Raw genomic sequence first — 14,645 nt, 5'->3', positions numbered from 1 at the left:
GTCTCTGGATTCCCAGCTCCCTTCTCTGGCAGAGCCTCAGTATCTGGCAGGGTGAAGTGCTGCTGCCCAACTGTACCAGCATCTGCATCATTCCTTGTGGGCTTCAGCTTAGAGATAAGTGCTTTTTATAGCACTGATTTCCACTCCCTCCACAGAAAGGCTGCTGACCCCTTTCCCCCCTGCCAGTACTCCCTAGCTAGCCCCAAGGTGGTGTATGCTTTTGCAATGTTTGTCCAACACTGAATGCTATAAATGGCAGTGACATCTGCCCTCACATCTCTACACTGTTTTCAGAGGAGAGACATCCATGAGGAGCTGCTGAAGAGCCAAAAGGTCTTCTCTGAGAAGCTCAACCACCTGAGCCGGCGCCTCGCTTGGATAAATGTCACCATTTATTCAAAGGTGGGCAGGAGCAGAACATGAGCAGCTGAAAGGAGACCAGTGAGCCTCTGTCTCTCTGCTGCTTGGCTCACATACCACATATCAGGTGTCATTTTCCTGGTGTTGAAGCAGTGTCAATGATCTCTGGGGCTGCTTTTTCCCTTGTTGTGTGTCAGATTCCTTTCTAGGCTTGGCCCCTCTTCTGTCCCTCAGTGTCCTACAGTGATCAGCCCAGTCTGATCTGACCTGTGCATGGTGCTGTAGGCTTTCCCTTAGGGCACTGCAGACAAAAGGGTGCAGATCAAAGGGAGATTCAGCTCTCAAGACCTATCAAAGGATAGAGGCTGCTCTGAACCATTTTCCTGAGCTGTGCTGTGTCACAGGGGGATCTCACTACTGCAGCTCTTCCTGGCATCTGTAGGATCCAAGTCAAAGGGTTCTTGTTCAGGTGTTCTCCCCTTCTTCACTTGATTCCCATGCAGGGAGTGTATTCCACATTTACTAATGCAGTGGATATTTGCACAGGTTGTCCCTTTTCCCCCAAATTCACCATTTTCTAGGACAGAAGCTCTGGTCTTTTTTCTCACAAGCAGTTTTGCTGATTTTTTCCTGACTTCCATTGTCTTACCCTATCTCTATTTGTGACTTTTTTATGTCCCGTTGAGTAAACACGGAAGGGAAGAAGAGTTCTTATGAATATATCTGGCAGAGCTGCAGTGGCTGATCCTGACTTTTGAGCTTTTTGCTCATCCCCTCCTTCACTCTCGAGTAGGATTGCAAGGCAGAAGCTCTCTAGCTGCATTAGCATAGACTGTGCTTGCCAGAAAATAATCCTTTCTTCCCAGACTCTTCTGGAAAGGCTGAGTGGCATCACCAGGGTGCATTGCAGGTATCGCTGTGCTGGCCCATGCAGGAACACTATTCATGTGTCTAGATGATCCATTGTCCTACTAAACCAGGACTGCAGTGTCACCTTTCCTGATGAATCTGCAGCATCTGGGAGTGAAGGTTACAGCCTTCCCTGTCTGTGGCTTGTGCTGCTATCCTGGCCTGCATGACCTGCAGGGAGAGCAGGAATGTGCCCAGGAGCCCCCTGAGCTTGTGGAATGTGGCTGCACTGAGGAGCCTATGCCTTCAGGGCTCCATCTTAGTCATAGCAAGTCCCTGTTCTTTCCCAATGGGGACATCCAACCAGCAGCTCCAGCGTCTCTGGGAATTGAGTGCACTGGAGGATCTCAGGATCACAACTGCTGCTGTTGGAGAGAAAGAGCCTGGGTCTGTCTAGGGATGAAATCCTGCTCTGTGCTGAGGTGTCAGAGCATAGCAGAGGCTGTTCCTTCCTTGAGGAAATTAGCCACTGGTTTATTCTGGGGCATTCAAAGTTAGACAAAAGGGAGTGCTGCTGCTTGAAAATGCTCAAAGTTTTAAAGCACGTAATTCTGCCTTCAAAACATCCCTGTGGGAATTACAGCTTATTTTATTACAACATTGTATTTGTCTATCTCACTGGCTAATCACATCTTTGTATCCTCCCGGTGTAGGCTTTCTTCTAGCTTGCCAATGCCTGAAATGATGCTTGAGGTTTTCAAGTCTTAAAGTCAAATGCAGCTTTTTCAACCTTAATGTCGTTCTACTCACTTGCTTTTTGTCTATAAAAATTTGACTGAGATGTGGGTCAGTGTTGAGAAAAAGATGTCTGTCACTCAGTTTAGTTGATTTGCACTAGTTCAGCCTAATTTACAGAATAAACCCATGAAAACCTCCCAAAGGTGGTAATAACATACTTTAGAAAAGCCATTAAGCAAACGAAATGCCTCATCTGCACCTCTTATTTTAATTTTTCTTAAATTAGAAGTGTAACCCTTCTCCATCTATTTTTATGCAAGTAGCTATTGCTTATACTATTTCTTGGCATTGTAGGATATGAAATAATATTTCCTCTTTTTATGGCTTTGGTGGCGCCCATTTTTATAGCTTACAGTTACGTAGATGACCTTAAGTTTCCTGTTTTTAATTTAGGACTGTCTGATTTTTGTTTAGAGTGACAAGAGGCTATGTTCCTCAAGACAGTAAATCTGGTTGAATGGCTGGCACAGAACCTGAAGGGCTGTGGCTGCCTATTGCAAAGATCTGAATTGGTGTGAGCTTTCAGCCTGTTCCCATTTAATCCCTACAGCAGACCAGCTTTCTTTCCAGCAGCTTTCTGGAACGTGCCAGTGCCTGCTTTCCTTCAGCAGTGTCCTTGGAATCAAAACTCACATGCTTGTTTGCCCGGCCTGTATGGTTGCATATACCCTGATAAGAAGTAGTGCTTGGAGAGGGTCTCAAGGCATGGTGAGACAAAACCATCACATTGGTGAGAGTCATGTTCTGAGCTTGAGGTTGGTGTAGAGATCTCTGATTGTTTCTTCCAGCTGCCACTTCTGTGGTTTTATGGAAAGACCAAATGGCACAGGTCTGGTTACTGAACTGAGAGCAGTAAGATGCCTGAGCAGGATCTCCAATATGGGGATGTTTCTGAGGTCTGATGTGATGCTGGTTGTTTTTTTCCACAAGGGAAGCTGTCAGCTGACTGGGAATTGTGTTCTTTCTGGGCAGGAGAAGATGCTGGATATCTACTGGCTGCTGCGAGTGTGCATCCGCACCATCGAGCACGGTGACAGGACGGGCTCGCTTTTTGCTTTCATGCCAGAATTCTACCTCAGCGTGGCTATGAACAGCTACAGTGCACTCAAGAACTACTTCAGCCCTGTCAACAGTATGGAGGAACTTCCAGGTGAGGGGATGGAGACAGCTTCCTGATTCTGACCTGATAAAATCTAAAGCAGTCCACATCCTTATGGTGAAGCAGTAGTTGAGCATCTTCCTTTCTGTGTCTGTTCCTGGTTGTGATGTGCTGCACCAGTGTGTTGTCTGAGCTGTGGGGCAGGTGGTGAGCTGTGGTCAGTGTGCTCAGGTAGGGAGCCCATGCCTTACCTGAAGCTGTCACAGGGCTGGGTGTAGTGAAACTTACTGGCAGCTATGGATTGTGTTTCCAGGGAGGTATCATGAATGGACTTGGGTGCTGTAAGATGTGATAGCCTCAGCAATTTTTACCATGACCTTCCAGTTTCTGGGTGGGAGACGATGTGCCACAAGTGCAGAAACTTGGACTGCTTTCAAAATCCCCTGGGATTTGAAGATGTTCCTATGGAGATGACCATCTACTTGATGCTCTGTTTAGGTGGATTCTGTCTGTGCTTTTTTTAGCTAAATAACCTTACTGAGTTCTTAGCAAATAGTTCTGTGCTTTCCAGAGTACATGAAGGTAAGAAAAGCTTCTATCCTCACCAACATAGCTTTAGTGCTCTTGTTTGGGAAAGAGCAGGCTTGAGCAGTAGCAGATTTCTACAGGGCATGCAGGCTGGACATGGCTTTTCTGCATAGACCTAGGGTGTTCTTTGTGTTGCTCAGTCTCTTCTGCACCAGGCACTTCTCCCTTGCCATCCAACTCCATTGCATGGTTTTATCTTTCCCTGAGTAACAGTTTCAGACTCTGCAGACTGAGGTGAGAGGCTCTCCTGGAGGTGAATGTGTTTTCCTAGCTCTCTCAGGGACCACAGGGCTGCCCCTCAGGCTGTTGCCATGACCCTGCTCCCTCCTTTTCTTGCAGGCTATGAAGAGACCCTTATGCGCCTCGCTGCCATCCTGGCCAAGCACTTTGCTGACTCGAGGATTGTGGGCACAGGTAAGGCTGCATTCCTCTGCTTTTGGGGTGATTATGTCACAGGTCTGGCTAGTGCCACTGCCAGTGGCTCACCAAGCTTCTGCTGGGATCTGTCTGCTGAATCTGCTGAGTACTTATGCCTCCACATTCAAAATGAGGCTGGGCACTGTCCTTATCCTGCTTATTGCAGGGTAAATACATGACCTAGGACACCCTTTTGAGAGTAGGACTCCTGTCCCAGGTACCTGCATATCCAGTCTGCGTTTATTTCTTAGCTGCTTGAGCCTAAGCATACTTTCCATGTCAGCAGGGACAATATGCCTCTACATGAGGGCCAGTCCCTCCCAGCCCCTGGCATTCAGGTGCTCCCTGGTGTGCTGTGTGTCCTTGAGTGCCTGGCCTAGTCCTTTCTCATTCCTCCTCAGACATCCGGGACTCGCTGATGCAGGCGTTGGCCAGCTACGTCTGCTACCCCCACTCGCTGAGTGCTGTAGAGAGGATCCCAGAAGAGCAGTAAGTGCTGCCCTGCCTGTCCCTGGGGAGCTGGGGCAGGGCTGGGGTGGTGGCAGGGCTGGGTGAGTGAGGGCTGCCAAGCACCACTGAGGGTCCATGAGTTGCCAGCAGGGTGGTGGAGTTGATTTGGGAGCGTTTGGTCACCCTTTTACCAGTGGCTTTGCTTTGCCTCAGCTCCATGGGTTCTACTGTGTGTCCTGTTCAATCTCCTGTTCCCAAACCCTGTGGGGTGACTCCTGTCCCTGTCTGGCAGGCGGATCTCCATGATGAAGAACCTCCTGGCTCCCTATGAGCAGCGACCCTGGGCACAGACCAACTGGATCCTTGTCAGGCTGTGGCGGGTGAGCATCCTGCATCCCTGTTCCTCTCAGCACCTGGGACTACTGGGACACTGAACATTTCACTTTCCAGTAGCAGCAAAACTGTTTTTCAGCCTCTGAGATCTTTCCTTACCTCTTTTACCAGGGCTGTGGCTTTGGGTACAGATACACACGGCTCCCACACCTGCTGAAAACCAAGCCTGAGGATGCCAGCCTCCCCAGCCTGCAGAGTGAGTGGGGCAGGGATGGGCACTCAGGGCTGTGATGGGTGCTGAGGGAGGACCAGCCTCTTCCTTAGCAGCTGTCCTTGTGGGCCAGGCCAGCTGTTGGGATAGATGCCAAAGTAGGGTGTTCCTGGCCAAATATCCAGGCCTGGTTTTTACAGTCTGGCTATCCCCAGCCTCTTTATTGGTGATTCAGGTATGCCAAATGATGAGTTAGATCCGTCATAAGTAGGGGTTCTGCCCTCCAAATGAGAGGAGAGAGACCCAGGACTTCATCCTTACCAGAGTTTTGGCCTGAGAGAAAGCCCTGTGATCTGCACAGTGAACAGCTGCTGTGAGGAAGAGCTTGTTAGCCAAACAGCAGGTGCCCTGTGAGAGGGAGCAGGTGCCCAAGGAGATGGTACACTGTATAAGTTTGCAGTCAGGGAGTATTTTGTCCTGGCGTCTCTCAGATGCTGGCAGAACCTGCCCTGCCTTTGGCCCTGCAGTTTGGCCCTCAGCACTGTCACTGAGCTGAGGGGTTTCTCAGCTCTGTTGTGGCTGAGAAAGATGTGGGGAGAAGTTGCCTTTCTTGAGCTGAAGAGCATGTCCCCAGCTTTACCCTTACAAGTTCTGGGCTTGTGTGGATACATCCCTGATCCCTCTCTGTTGTGGAAAAGGCTTTGTGCCAGACTTGGTTCCTGGAGAGCTGTGTAGGGCAGGGGGACAGAAGGGCAGGTAGCACGTGGAGGTGTATGCTGAGCCCTGTCCAGGGAGCTGCCTGTCTGTTCTAACAGCACTCTTGTTCTCTTTTCTCTCTCCTGCCCATGGTGCCCAGGAGATCTCTCTGTTGCTAGTTTCCAGAGTAAGTTTGTTGTGTGATCTTCTCTTGTCTGGTGGAGTAGCTTTAGAGAGCTCCCTGCTTCCCCTCTTCTGCCTAGAGAGCCCCTCTGTAGACAGAGAGCTTCACAAGTGGCTGTTTTCCTCAGTTCCATCCCTGGGAGAAGCCAGCAGGGCTGTGCCCATGTGTCAGTCTCTGAGGCTGCATCATGGACCTGCTCTTGCACCTGTTTTACCAAGGTTATCTATCTCTGGGGTCAGAGCCCTGCTGGAGGGGTTCCTCTCATCCTTGGAGGCCAATGAAGAAGCTCTGGCACATATGCAAGAGGGGTCTCAAGGCTGTCCCCTCACTCTCCTACTGCACAACCAAGGCACTGAGTGGCTGTCACCAGTCCTGTGGGGTGGTAACTGAGCTCAGCCCATCCTGGGGAGCTCTGGGGCAGCAGCAGAGTTCCTCAGCTGTTGGGGCCTTGCTCCACACATCGTGTGGCTCCACACAGTCTGAGCCCAGAATGGGCCATACTGGCTACTGGGGACTTACTCTTGGGAGGGCTATTTTAAGGCTCAACCAAATCAATAATGAGTGCTGATTTAATTGAAGAGGGACAGGAGACTCAGAGGTGTCCTTGAGATGCTGCCTAGGGAAGGAGGAGGAGATGACCTCCCTTCCCTTTCACCCATCAGTCTTCACCTTGTTGCACTTTGAGCACTGGCAGAGTCAATGGGACAAACTGCTGAGCTAAGGAAATCCCTGTTTGTCTAGGTCTGCTGCTGCAGGCCAGTCTGAAGGGAGTGTGGGCAAGTGCCTCTTTGCTGGTGCTTCAGCCTTGTCCTGCTTTTGGGATGCTTCCTTGGAAGACTGCACAAGTGGGGAAGGTTTGCTCATGCTGCCTCACAACATCCACAAAGCACCCAGACTACCTGGTCTTCTCCCCTGCCCTTTGCTCGTGCTCCTTTTGCTCACTCTTTGCCAAAGGTGAGCAGTGGGTGCTGCCTGGCTTAGCCTGAGGGCACAGAGGCTCAGAAAGGCCATCTGTGTCCCTGCTTGTTCCCAGAGTTATTCCTCAGCTCCGCTGGCACTGAGCAGCTCTCATACAAGCAGAGCTATGCCTCAATTTGGCTCCTGAGAGCAGATGAGGCTGTGTTCAGAGCTGGGGTAGTTGTGTTCAGTGGCTGCTGCAGGATTTGTTTTGCTTTCACCATGGCTTGTAGGCAAGGCCAGGTGCTGTCCTGGCATGCACAGTGGGAGCAGCAGCAGTGCCTTCATGCCAAGCTGGGCCCAGGCTGGCTTGGAAAAGCAAGAGCAGGGTGGCTTCAGGTTGTATCACAGGGCTGCTCTGCCCCAGGCCTTCTGCCCACGCACCCCTCAGCTGGAAGGAAGGTAGGTGGGACCATGAGATCATCGAGCTGAGATGTGCAACACAGGCCAGAGAGTTCACCCATGTCCCCTTCCCAAGTCCAGCAGATTGCCTAAGCTGAAGAGGACTTTCAGTAGGAGATCCCACCTTGGTCTGACAACACCAAAAGCATCAACTGGTAATAGCTGAACTGTCCAAGCCCTTCTGATGGTGATTGCTTGCCCTCAGAAATAAATCCATAGCTTCTGCTTCCTGATGGGAGTCATAGAATGGTATGGATTGGAAAGAACCTTAAAGCTCATTCTCGTTCTAACCCCCTGCTATGAGCAGGGACACTTTCCACTGCATCAGGTTATTCTAAGCCTCGTCCAACCTGGCATTAAACACTTCCAGGGACAGGGTGTTCATAACTTCTCTGGGCAAACTGTGCCAGGGCCTCACCACCCTCACAGTAAAGAATTTTTTCCTAATCTAAACCTGCTCTTTCTCAGTTTAAAACAATTTCCCCTACCTAACTTCACCTTCTGTCTTCCACTGCTGCTGCTCTGCCTTTCTCTGCTTCACAACATTTTATTCTTCAGAAGCACTTGTGTACTAGGGTAAACTCATTTATTGGTCCTTTTCAGTGGTGGAAAACATGTGGCCTCTGTCTTATTCAGGAAGGGGTTTTGCTTTTTCTGTGAGCCCTGGGGGGTGTTCACCCTTGCCATGTTTTTAGCATCCCCAGAGGTTTTGGTGTCATGCAGGTGGAACCTTTCCTAATGTGCTGGTCATGCACCCAAAACTCACATTAGCCGGTTACCAGGGCTTTGCTTGGGAGGCACACGTGGATCCCAGGAGCCCTGGGCCATCCTCACACTCAACCTTGTGGATATCTCATCCCCCAAGTGCTGCCTGCTTTCCTTCTGCCTCACCCTGCAGCCTTCCCCTTGGTCCTCTCTAAATGCATTTCTGAATGGGCTCAGGTGGACTCACAGATACATCTGGAGCCTTTCAAAAACTCAGATTAGTGTTGGGTGGAGCTGCTTTATTTCTGAATCTGGTCCATTTGGGGCTTTCCCCTTCTGTGCTCAAGCTCTGCTGTGAATACTGCTGTGTCCAGAGACCTCCTCAGGCTGCTGACCAAGAGGTCTCACAATTAGCCCTGTTATAAATCTTGCTGGGTCATTAGCAAACTATAAAAGTACATAATTACCTTCCTGTGATTAAAGTACATGACCCTGCTTCTTTACCATTATCTAGTAGGAGCACTTATTGAAGGCTTCCACTTCGCCTGCTTTATTAATTTTTAACTCTCTCTAATAATGGGCTTCTGCTACTGTTAGACTTTCTGCCATTACTACTGCTATTAAATAATTCTGCTATATTTTTTTCCTGTAGTGGAAAAAACTTTGCATTACCATGGTCATTCAAGGATGTTTTTTATGTCTTCTCCATCTATTATCCCTTTTCTCCTTGCTTTTGCCTACCATTGCCTACATTTGATTACGTTCACTTTACCTTTTATATTTTAACTTATGTCTCTGCTTCATCATGCTCTCAGTGACCCTTATAACCCAGGTGCTTGCTGGAGCACTGGGGTTTCTGGCTTCCTTATAATCTTCTTAAAGTATTCTGTATTTTAATTCACTGTTTCCCCTGCCTAGATTTTCTTTTCCTCTATTTGTTGTTTATATTTTTGCAGGGAAGTTTCTGTTGTAGAAACATTGGATGTGTCTATAACCCCTTGGTTCCACGCTCTGTTGCCTACATTAAATGTATTGAGGTCAAAATTTCTAGCCTTGAAAAAATGCCAATTTTTGTTCTAATGACTGATGTTTATCTGTCATAACAAAGGCTAAGCCAAGATTGAGTGGCTTTTGTATTAGGGAGGTAAAAATTTTGAAGCATTGATGAAGCACTTACTGATGCCAGGATCAACAAAGTTTCCCCATCACTGAGTATCCACAGGCTCCCTGTGAAATGACATCCCTGCCTGCAGGGGCACATAAGGGATGTGGCATTGTCCAGGAGGGCAGTGCTAACTGTGGTGGGTGAGAATGTCCCAGCATAGGTGAACATATTGCAAATAAAGATGGACACAGCACCAGGACTGGGTTTTGGATGCCAGTAATAATTGCCTCATCTGGGAGCTTGTGCAAGGAAAGAAGAAGCTGTTTGTGCTGTATTCCAGGGCTTGTTCCTTATGTTGCTTTCAAAGAGTAGCAGTGATCTCAGCATCTTAGATTCAGAATCCTCTTGGGATCAGCAAAAGCCAAGAAAATAATTGTTTCCTGGTGTTAACTTTAGAAGTTTCAATAAACCTATTTACCTGTGGAGAGGTTTGACAAAAGGCATCAGTTTTTAATGCTCTTACAGTCTGGCACAGTCTGCCAGCACCAGGAAAAACATTTAAGAACCAGAACTGCAGAATCACAGCACTCATTGGAAAAAGACTGTGAGGAAATAGTCATTGGCTAAAAATCAGGATAAAGCAAGTTATTACAAGCATAGGAACATTTTTCAAAAAACCAAAGCTGCCTTCAAATGAGGTAGGCTTTGGCTGGGCAGTTCATCCTGAGATCTGTCCTGGCTTGCAGTGTTAGTAAAAGAGGCTTTGGCAAGAGACCAGCAGGACATGCAGGGTTCTTCCTTGAGGAGTGGTGATTTCTGCCTGGAACTGCTTGGGTATTTGAAGGCTGGAAAGGCTCATACATCAGCAGTTTTAACAAAAAGCAGCTTTTATATGTTAAAGGGAGGCTGGGGAAAAGAAGGCACTAAAATCTTAACTCTGCAAAAAGACATTTCAATTCTGAATGAGTGGGAGAGAAATATGGGTAGAATTCACATCGCCAGGTGTAGAGTGGTGGAGTAAGAGTGTGCTGTGCCCCTTCATCACTGACAGAGAAGACAAGGTATGCCCCACCATTGACTCCTGTGCTTCTCTACTTATGCCTCAGGACCAATTCCTGAGGGTTATCCTTGAACTGCCAATCTATTGTAATCTTGTAAAGAAGAGCAGCTTGATATTCAGTCCAAGGAACAAATTACACAACAGGAATTATGAGGAAAGCAAACCAGAACAAAACCAAAACCACATTATGCCTTTGTGCATCATGGTTTGAATGCTGCATGTGCTTCTGATTCCACCACTCCAAAGAAAACTTGGGAGAGATGTTGGACTTCAGGGAGGAGTGGCAAAAGGGTCAAAGATGGGACAGTTTCAGTGTGAGAAACTGCGCTGGCTGGGACTGATCCCATTTAAAGGATTGTCATGAAGGTCTGGAGTCAGGGCTAGCTGGAGGAAGTGACTGGAGAGGAGCATCTTGCCCTGTCTATCACCAGAAGGAAGGGGTTACAGAGAATAAATATTAACAAATAAAGCAAGTGGGAGCCAAGCTCCAATCCGAATTCCTCCTGCTCCACACAGCAGAACTGTGGAATGTTGCTCTGGGACATGTTTAATGCTAAAGAATTACACAGTTTCAGAGGACACTGGGCAAGAAATCCCCAGAGGACCAATAAATATGTAAAAAGGACATCTGTCTTGGCCAGGCCCTGAGCCACATGTAGCCAAAGGCTGGGAAAGTACATGTGGGTGGGAGTAGGACATCAAAGACATTTGTTGTGATTAAATCCCTTTCAAAAATGAACTTTTAGGCAGGATCAAAGCCAGGGTACTGTCCTGCTTGGAGTGATTATGCACTCTGTGGTTCAGTGAGTGTCCTCCATAATAACAGAAGTTCATTGCACTTGCTAGTGGGTATTCACAGAATAATTTGTCCTTTTTCCATTTCAGATGACAGTCTCCTGTCATCCCTCCCTGGCTTTGCTAATCCCAGATGGCAATCTGCCTGTAGTTATGCCTTGCTTCTTGATCCCTAGGGATGTGATGGAAGTTGTCCTGTGTATGCTTTGCCCATGCTGGCCCTTCAAGTAGGCTGCAAGCCCAGAGTGCTTGTGCAGTCATAGTGCAGCTTATTCATCTGGGCATGGCAGTCCTGGTGCTGCCAGGGTTTTTACCTGCTGTTTCTAATAGCTTCTATTAGAGTAAAATATAGTTAGATTGGGGTTTTTTCCTGTAGCTGGTAAATGTGCTCAAGTTTCTCTTTCCAAGCCGTGAGTTTTGGGCTGAACTCCAAATACGCTTCCCTTGTAGTGCTGGATGTTTTGTGAGCCTTTTGCTGACAGTGGGTCGTTCTGCTGGTGAGAAGCATCTATCCCATTTGTGCCCCCTTTTCCCTGCCCATCTATGGGGGTTGGTGTCCCACACAGCCCTGACTGTGCTTCCCAGCTGCTGGTCCTGACCTCATCTGGGATCTTGATAGTGAGGAAGCCCAGAGATGAGATGCTGCAAAACCAAGGGGATGTGTCTGTGCTTGGGCTGAACCACAGGGGAGTGTGGGCAGCTCTGCCTGAGCCTGCTAAGGGCAGAACCAGCCTCAATTCCATACAGAAGCCCCTCAGGAGTAGGATTTACTGGATACCTTCCTCCCCAGACACAGGCAGACAGGCACAGCCATGTGAGGCCAGGGTAGCCGTGCTTGCTCCGGGCAGCTGCTGCCACACTGGTATCAGGAGCAATTAATGCTGAGCTGACCATGGGCCTCTGCAGAGCTGAGCAAGAGGGATGCTGAGCTGCAGGGCAGTGCTCCTGTGTATCTGGGCAGCAGTGAGCACAGAGGGTTCTTCCCTGGCTAATTCAAGCTGACTTTGGAAAGAAGTGCTGGGAGGCCCAACAGGCATTATCACTGCTCAGAATAGTCCTTGTGCCAGCTCCCAGTGTCCTGCCATCTCTGCTTACTGTAAGGTACAAGCCAGCGTTTCCCAAGCTCAGGACTGGTATCGCAGCCTGCCCTTGCCCCTCACTCATGGCTGCCCCGGGACCAGGCCACTGAAGTTGTCACTGTCTGGTTTCAGAGCCGTGTCCCTCCACCTTGCTGCAGCAGCACATGGCAGACCTGCTCCGCAGCGACCGCGACCTGGCCCCCAGCTTCCTCAACAGCGTCCTGAACCAGCTGAACTGGGCATTCTCTGAGTTCATTGGCATGATTCAGGAGGTGGGTGTACACCACCTGTGGTGCTGTGGGATGCAGCACTCGATGGGTGCTGTGTCCTGCACACAGAAAGGCTCAAGGCACAGCTCACTGGGCTGGGGGTCCTTTTGCAAGAGGCTCCTTTTTAAGCTGTGTCCGTTGCTTGGCAGATCCAGCAGGCAGCAGAGCGCCTGGAAAGGAACTTTGTGGACAGCCGTCAGCTGAAGGTGTGTGCCACCTGCTTTGACCTGTCAGTGAGCCTGCTCAGAGTGCTGGAAATGACTGTCACCCTGGCACCAGAGATCTTCCTTGACTGGAACCGCCCGTCGTCAGAGCTGCTGCTTCGGAGGCTTGCTCAGGTACCATCCTGTGTGAAGAAGCAGCATCTGGAGGGGCATGGGGATCCCTCTGCCCTGTCTATAGATGTGTGGTGAACTGGGGGCTCCTGTTGCAAATGCTGTAGTACTTAGAGCTGCTGCAGAGCAAGTGCTGCTCCCTAAAATCTCTACATATGAACTGCTCCCCTCCTTTGCAACTGCTCTGGTCACAGCTGCTTTCTGCCTCTACTGGGAGGGAGAATGACAGTGCTTAAATCTTCCTTGTGAGGGGCCAGTAAATGCTGAATCCTCCTGTGACAAGCACTGTCATGAAATCTGGAGAGAAGGTGTGGTATTTCTGGGTAAGGAGCTGTGGGCAGTGTGGTTTCACAGGGCACACACTCCAGTGTTTGGGCAGGTATCTCGGTCCTTTATCCCTCAGTCCTAGAATATGGCACCAAATGTCTCCACTGTGTCTCCACTGTCCTGCCACAGTGACTGGGACAGCCCCATTCCAACTCACAACACCCATTAGGCTCCTGTAAATTAGTTTCTTTTCTAAAGCATGAACAATCCTGGAAAGCCCTGAGGGCCTTTGTACAGTACAATCCAGCCTCTGTACAAGCTGGATTGGCAGAGAGCAGTCAGATGTACCTTAGCAGTACCCCAAAGGTTGGGGTCAGGGTCTGAGCAGATGAAACAAAGCAAGAGGTAGCAGAGTCTGGTACCATAATCATGAGGGAAGTGCTCAGCTGAGTGAGGAGGAAAGTGAGGGACCCTTAGCAGGTGGCTTACGCAAGCTGGAGAATGTGCAGCAGAGAGTGGGGTGCTGCAGCTTTCTCCTTGCTACCTGATGCTGTTATGAAGCTGTGCCCTACCCTGACCAGGCCCTCAAGGGATGTAGTGTTCTGCTGTTGGGCATTGGGGCAGCAGGAGAAGGGATGCTGCATTTGAGAGATGATGCTTAGCTTGCAGTAGTTGTGTCAAGCCTGGAGCAGTCCCTACTCCTCCCACTGAGGGTTTGGGTGAGAGCTAATGGTGGCTAATTAAGTGTCATCACAGCTGATTCCATCTCTGCAGATTGCTCTCTGCACTCATCCCATGCTTCAGAACTGGTAGGTCCATCCTGCTGCCAGCTCCAGGTAGGGCAGGACCTGGGCTGTGCTTCACCTTGCTGACACTGCTTTTGTCCATGGCTATCAGCTCACTCTTCGCAGGCTCTGACTGTCCTATAGCATCTGCTTGCCAGGAGCTTTTTATCTGCAGAAGTAGCTTGGTTTGTGCAGGTGGGGAATTCAGATTTGGGTGGAAGGTGCTGACATTCAAATGTCTTGACCTCAGACTGACACTTCCCTGGGAGGTTTTGGTCTGGTACAACCACTGTGATGTGGTACCACTCTTTCCATGCCAGGGCCAAGCTAGGTGTGTGCTGTGAGCCTTCCCTCTGTGCATCCACCAGCCCTGAGGCACTGAGTCCAAACTAAGAGAACATGCTGCCCCAAAGCTCTTCGGATGCTGCTCACAGGAAGGCCCATCCAGAAAATACAAACCCTCTCTGCTTTTCCCTACACAGCTCTTGAACCAGGTGCTGAACCGTGTGACAGCTGAAAGGAACTTGTTTGACAGAGTGGTCAACCTCCGTCTGCCAGGTGAGTCCACTCTGTGTCTCTGCTTGGAAAATGTGCTGGGAAGGGAGGGATGGCTTGTACTGAAAAGCAGTGCAGAACTGGATGGGATCAGACCTCAGACCTGCCCTGCTCTGCCTGTCACACAGTGGCAGAAGCTCTTACCATTCTCTTTTGCTTCCACAGGGCTGGAGAGCGTGGACCATTACCCAATCCTTGTGGCTGTGACTGGGATACTGGTCCGGCTGCTGGTGGACACTGATGTTCAGGGGTGAGTGGCTTTTGCCTTCCAAAGCACAGGGTATCTATGTGAGGCAACTGCACTGGGTGCTGCAGTGAGGCCTTGGGAGGTGTTGCAGGAGCAACA

At 49.5% G+C, this 14,645-nt stretch overlaps 1 protein-coding gene across 5 annotated transcripts in view; it reads left to right on the top strand.

The window, feature by feature from the left end:
* Positions 1-14,645, top strand: part of RNF123 (ring finger protein 123) — a 47,665-nt gene that overhangs the window by 20,849 nt on the left and 12,171 nt on the right. For all 5 annotated transcript variants that reach the window (XR_004419283.1, XM_042779700.1, XM_033071513.1 and 2 more), the window contains exons 26-35: positions 295-402; positions 2,980-3,157; positions 4,034-4,108; positions 4,513-4,600; positions 4,854-4,941; positions 5,066-5,150; positions 12,221-12,360; positions 12,507-12,695; positions 14,227-14,302; positions 14,465-14,549. Coding sequence is in view for 4 of the 5 variants with exons in the window: in XM_042779700.1 (XP_042635634.1) it covers positions 295-402; positions 2,980-3,157; positions 4,034-4,108; positions 4,513-4,600; positions 4,854-4,941; positions 5,066-5,150; positions 12,221-12,360; positions 12,507-12,695; positions 14,227-14,302; positions 14,465-14,549 (1,112 nt within the window). In the remaining variant the exon portion in view is untranslated. The remainder of the gene's footprint in view (positions 1-294; positions 403-2,979; positions 3,158-4,033; positions 4,109-4,512; positions 4,601-4,853; positions 4,942-5,065; positions 5,151-12,220; positions 12,361-12,506; positions 12,696-14,226; positions 14,303-14,464; positions 14,550-14,645) is intronic.

This window comes from Catharus ustulatus, chromosome 13, assembly GCF_009819885.2.
Source record: "Catharus ustulatus isolate bCatUst1 chromosome 13, bCatUst1.pri.v2, whole genome shotgun sequence".
NCBI lineage: Eukaryota > Metazoa > Chordata > Aves > Passeriformes > Turdidae > Catharus > Catharus ustulatus.
This window is presented reverse-complemented; position numbering and strand designations above follow the sequence as displayed.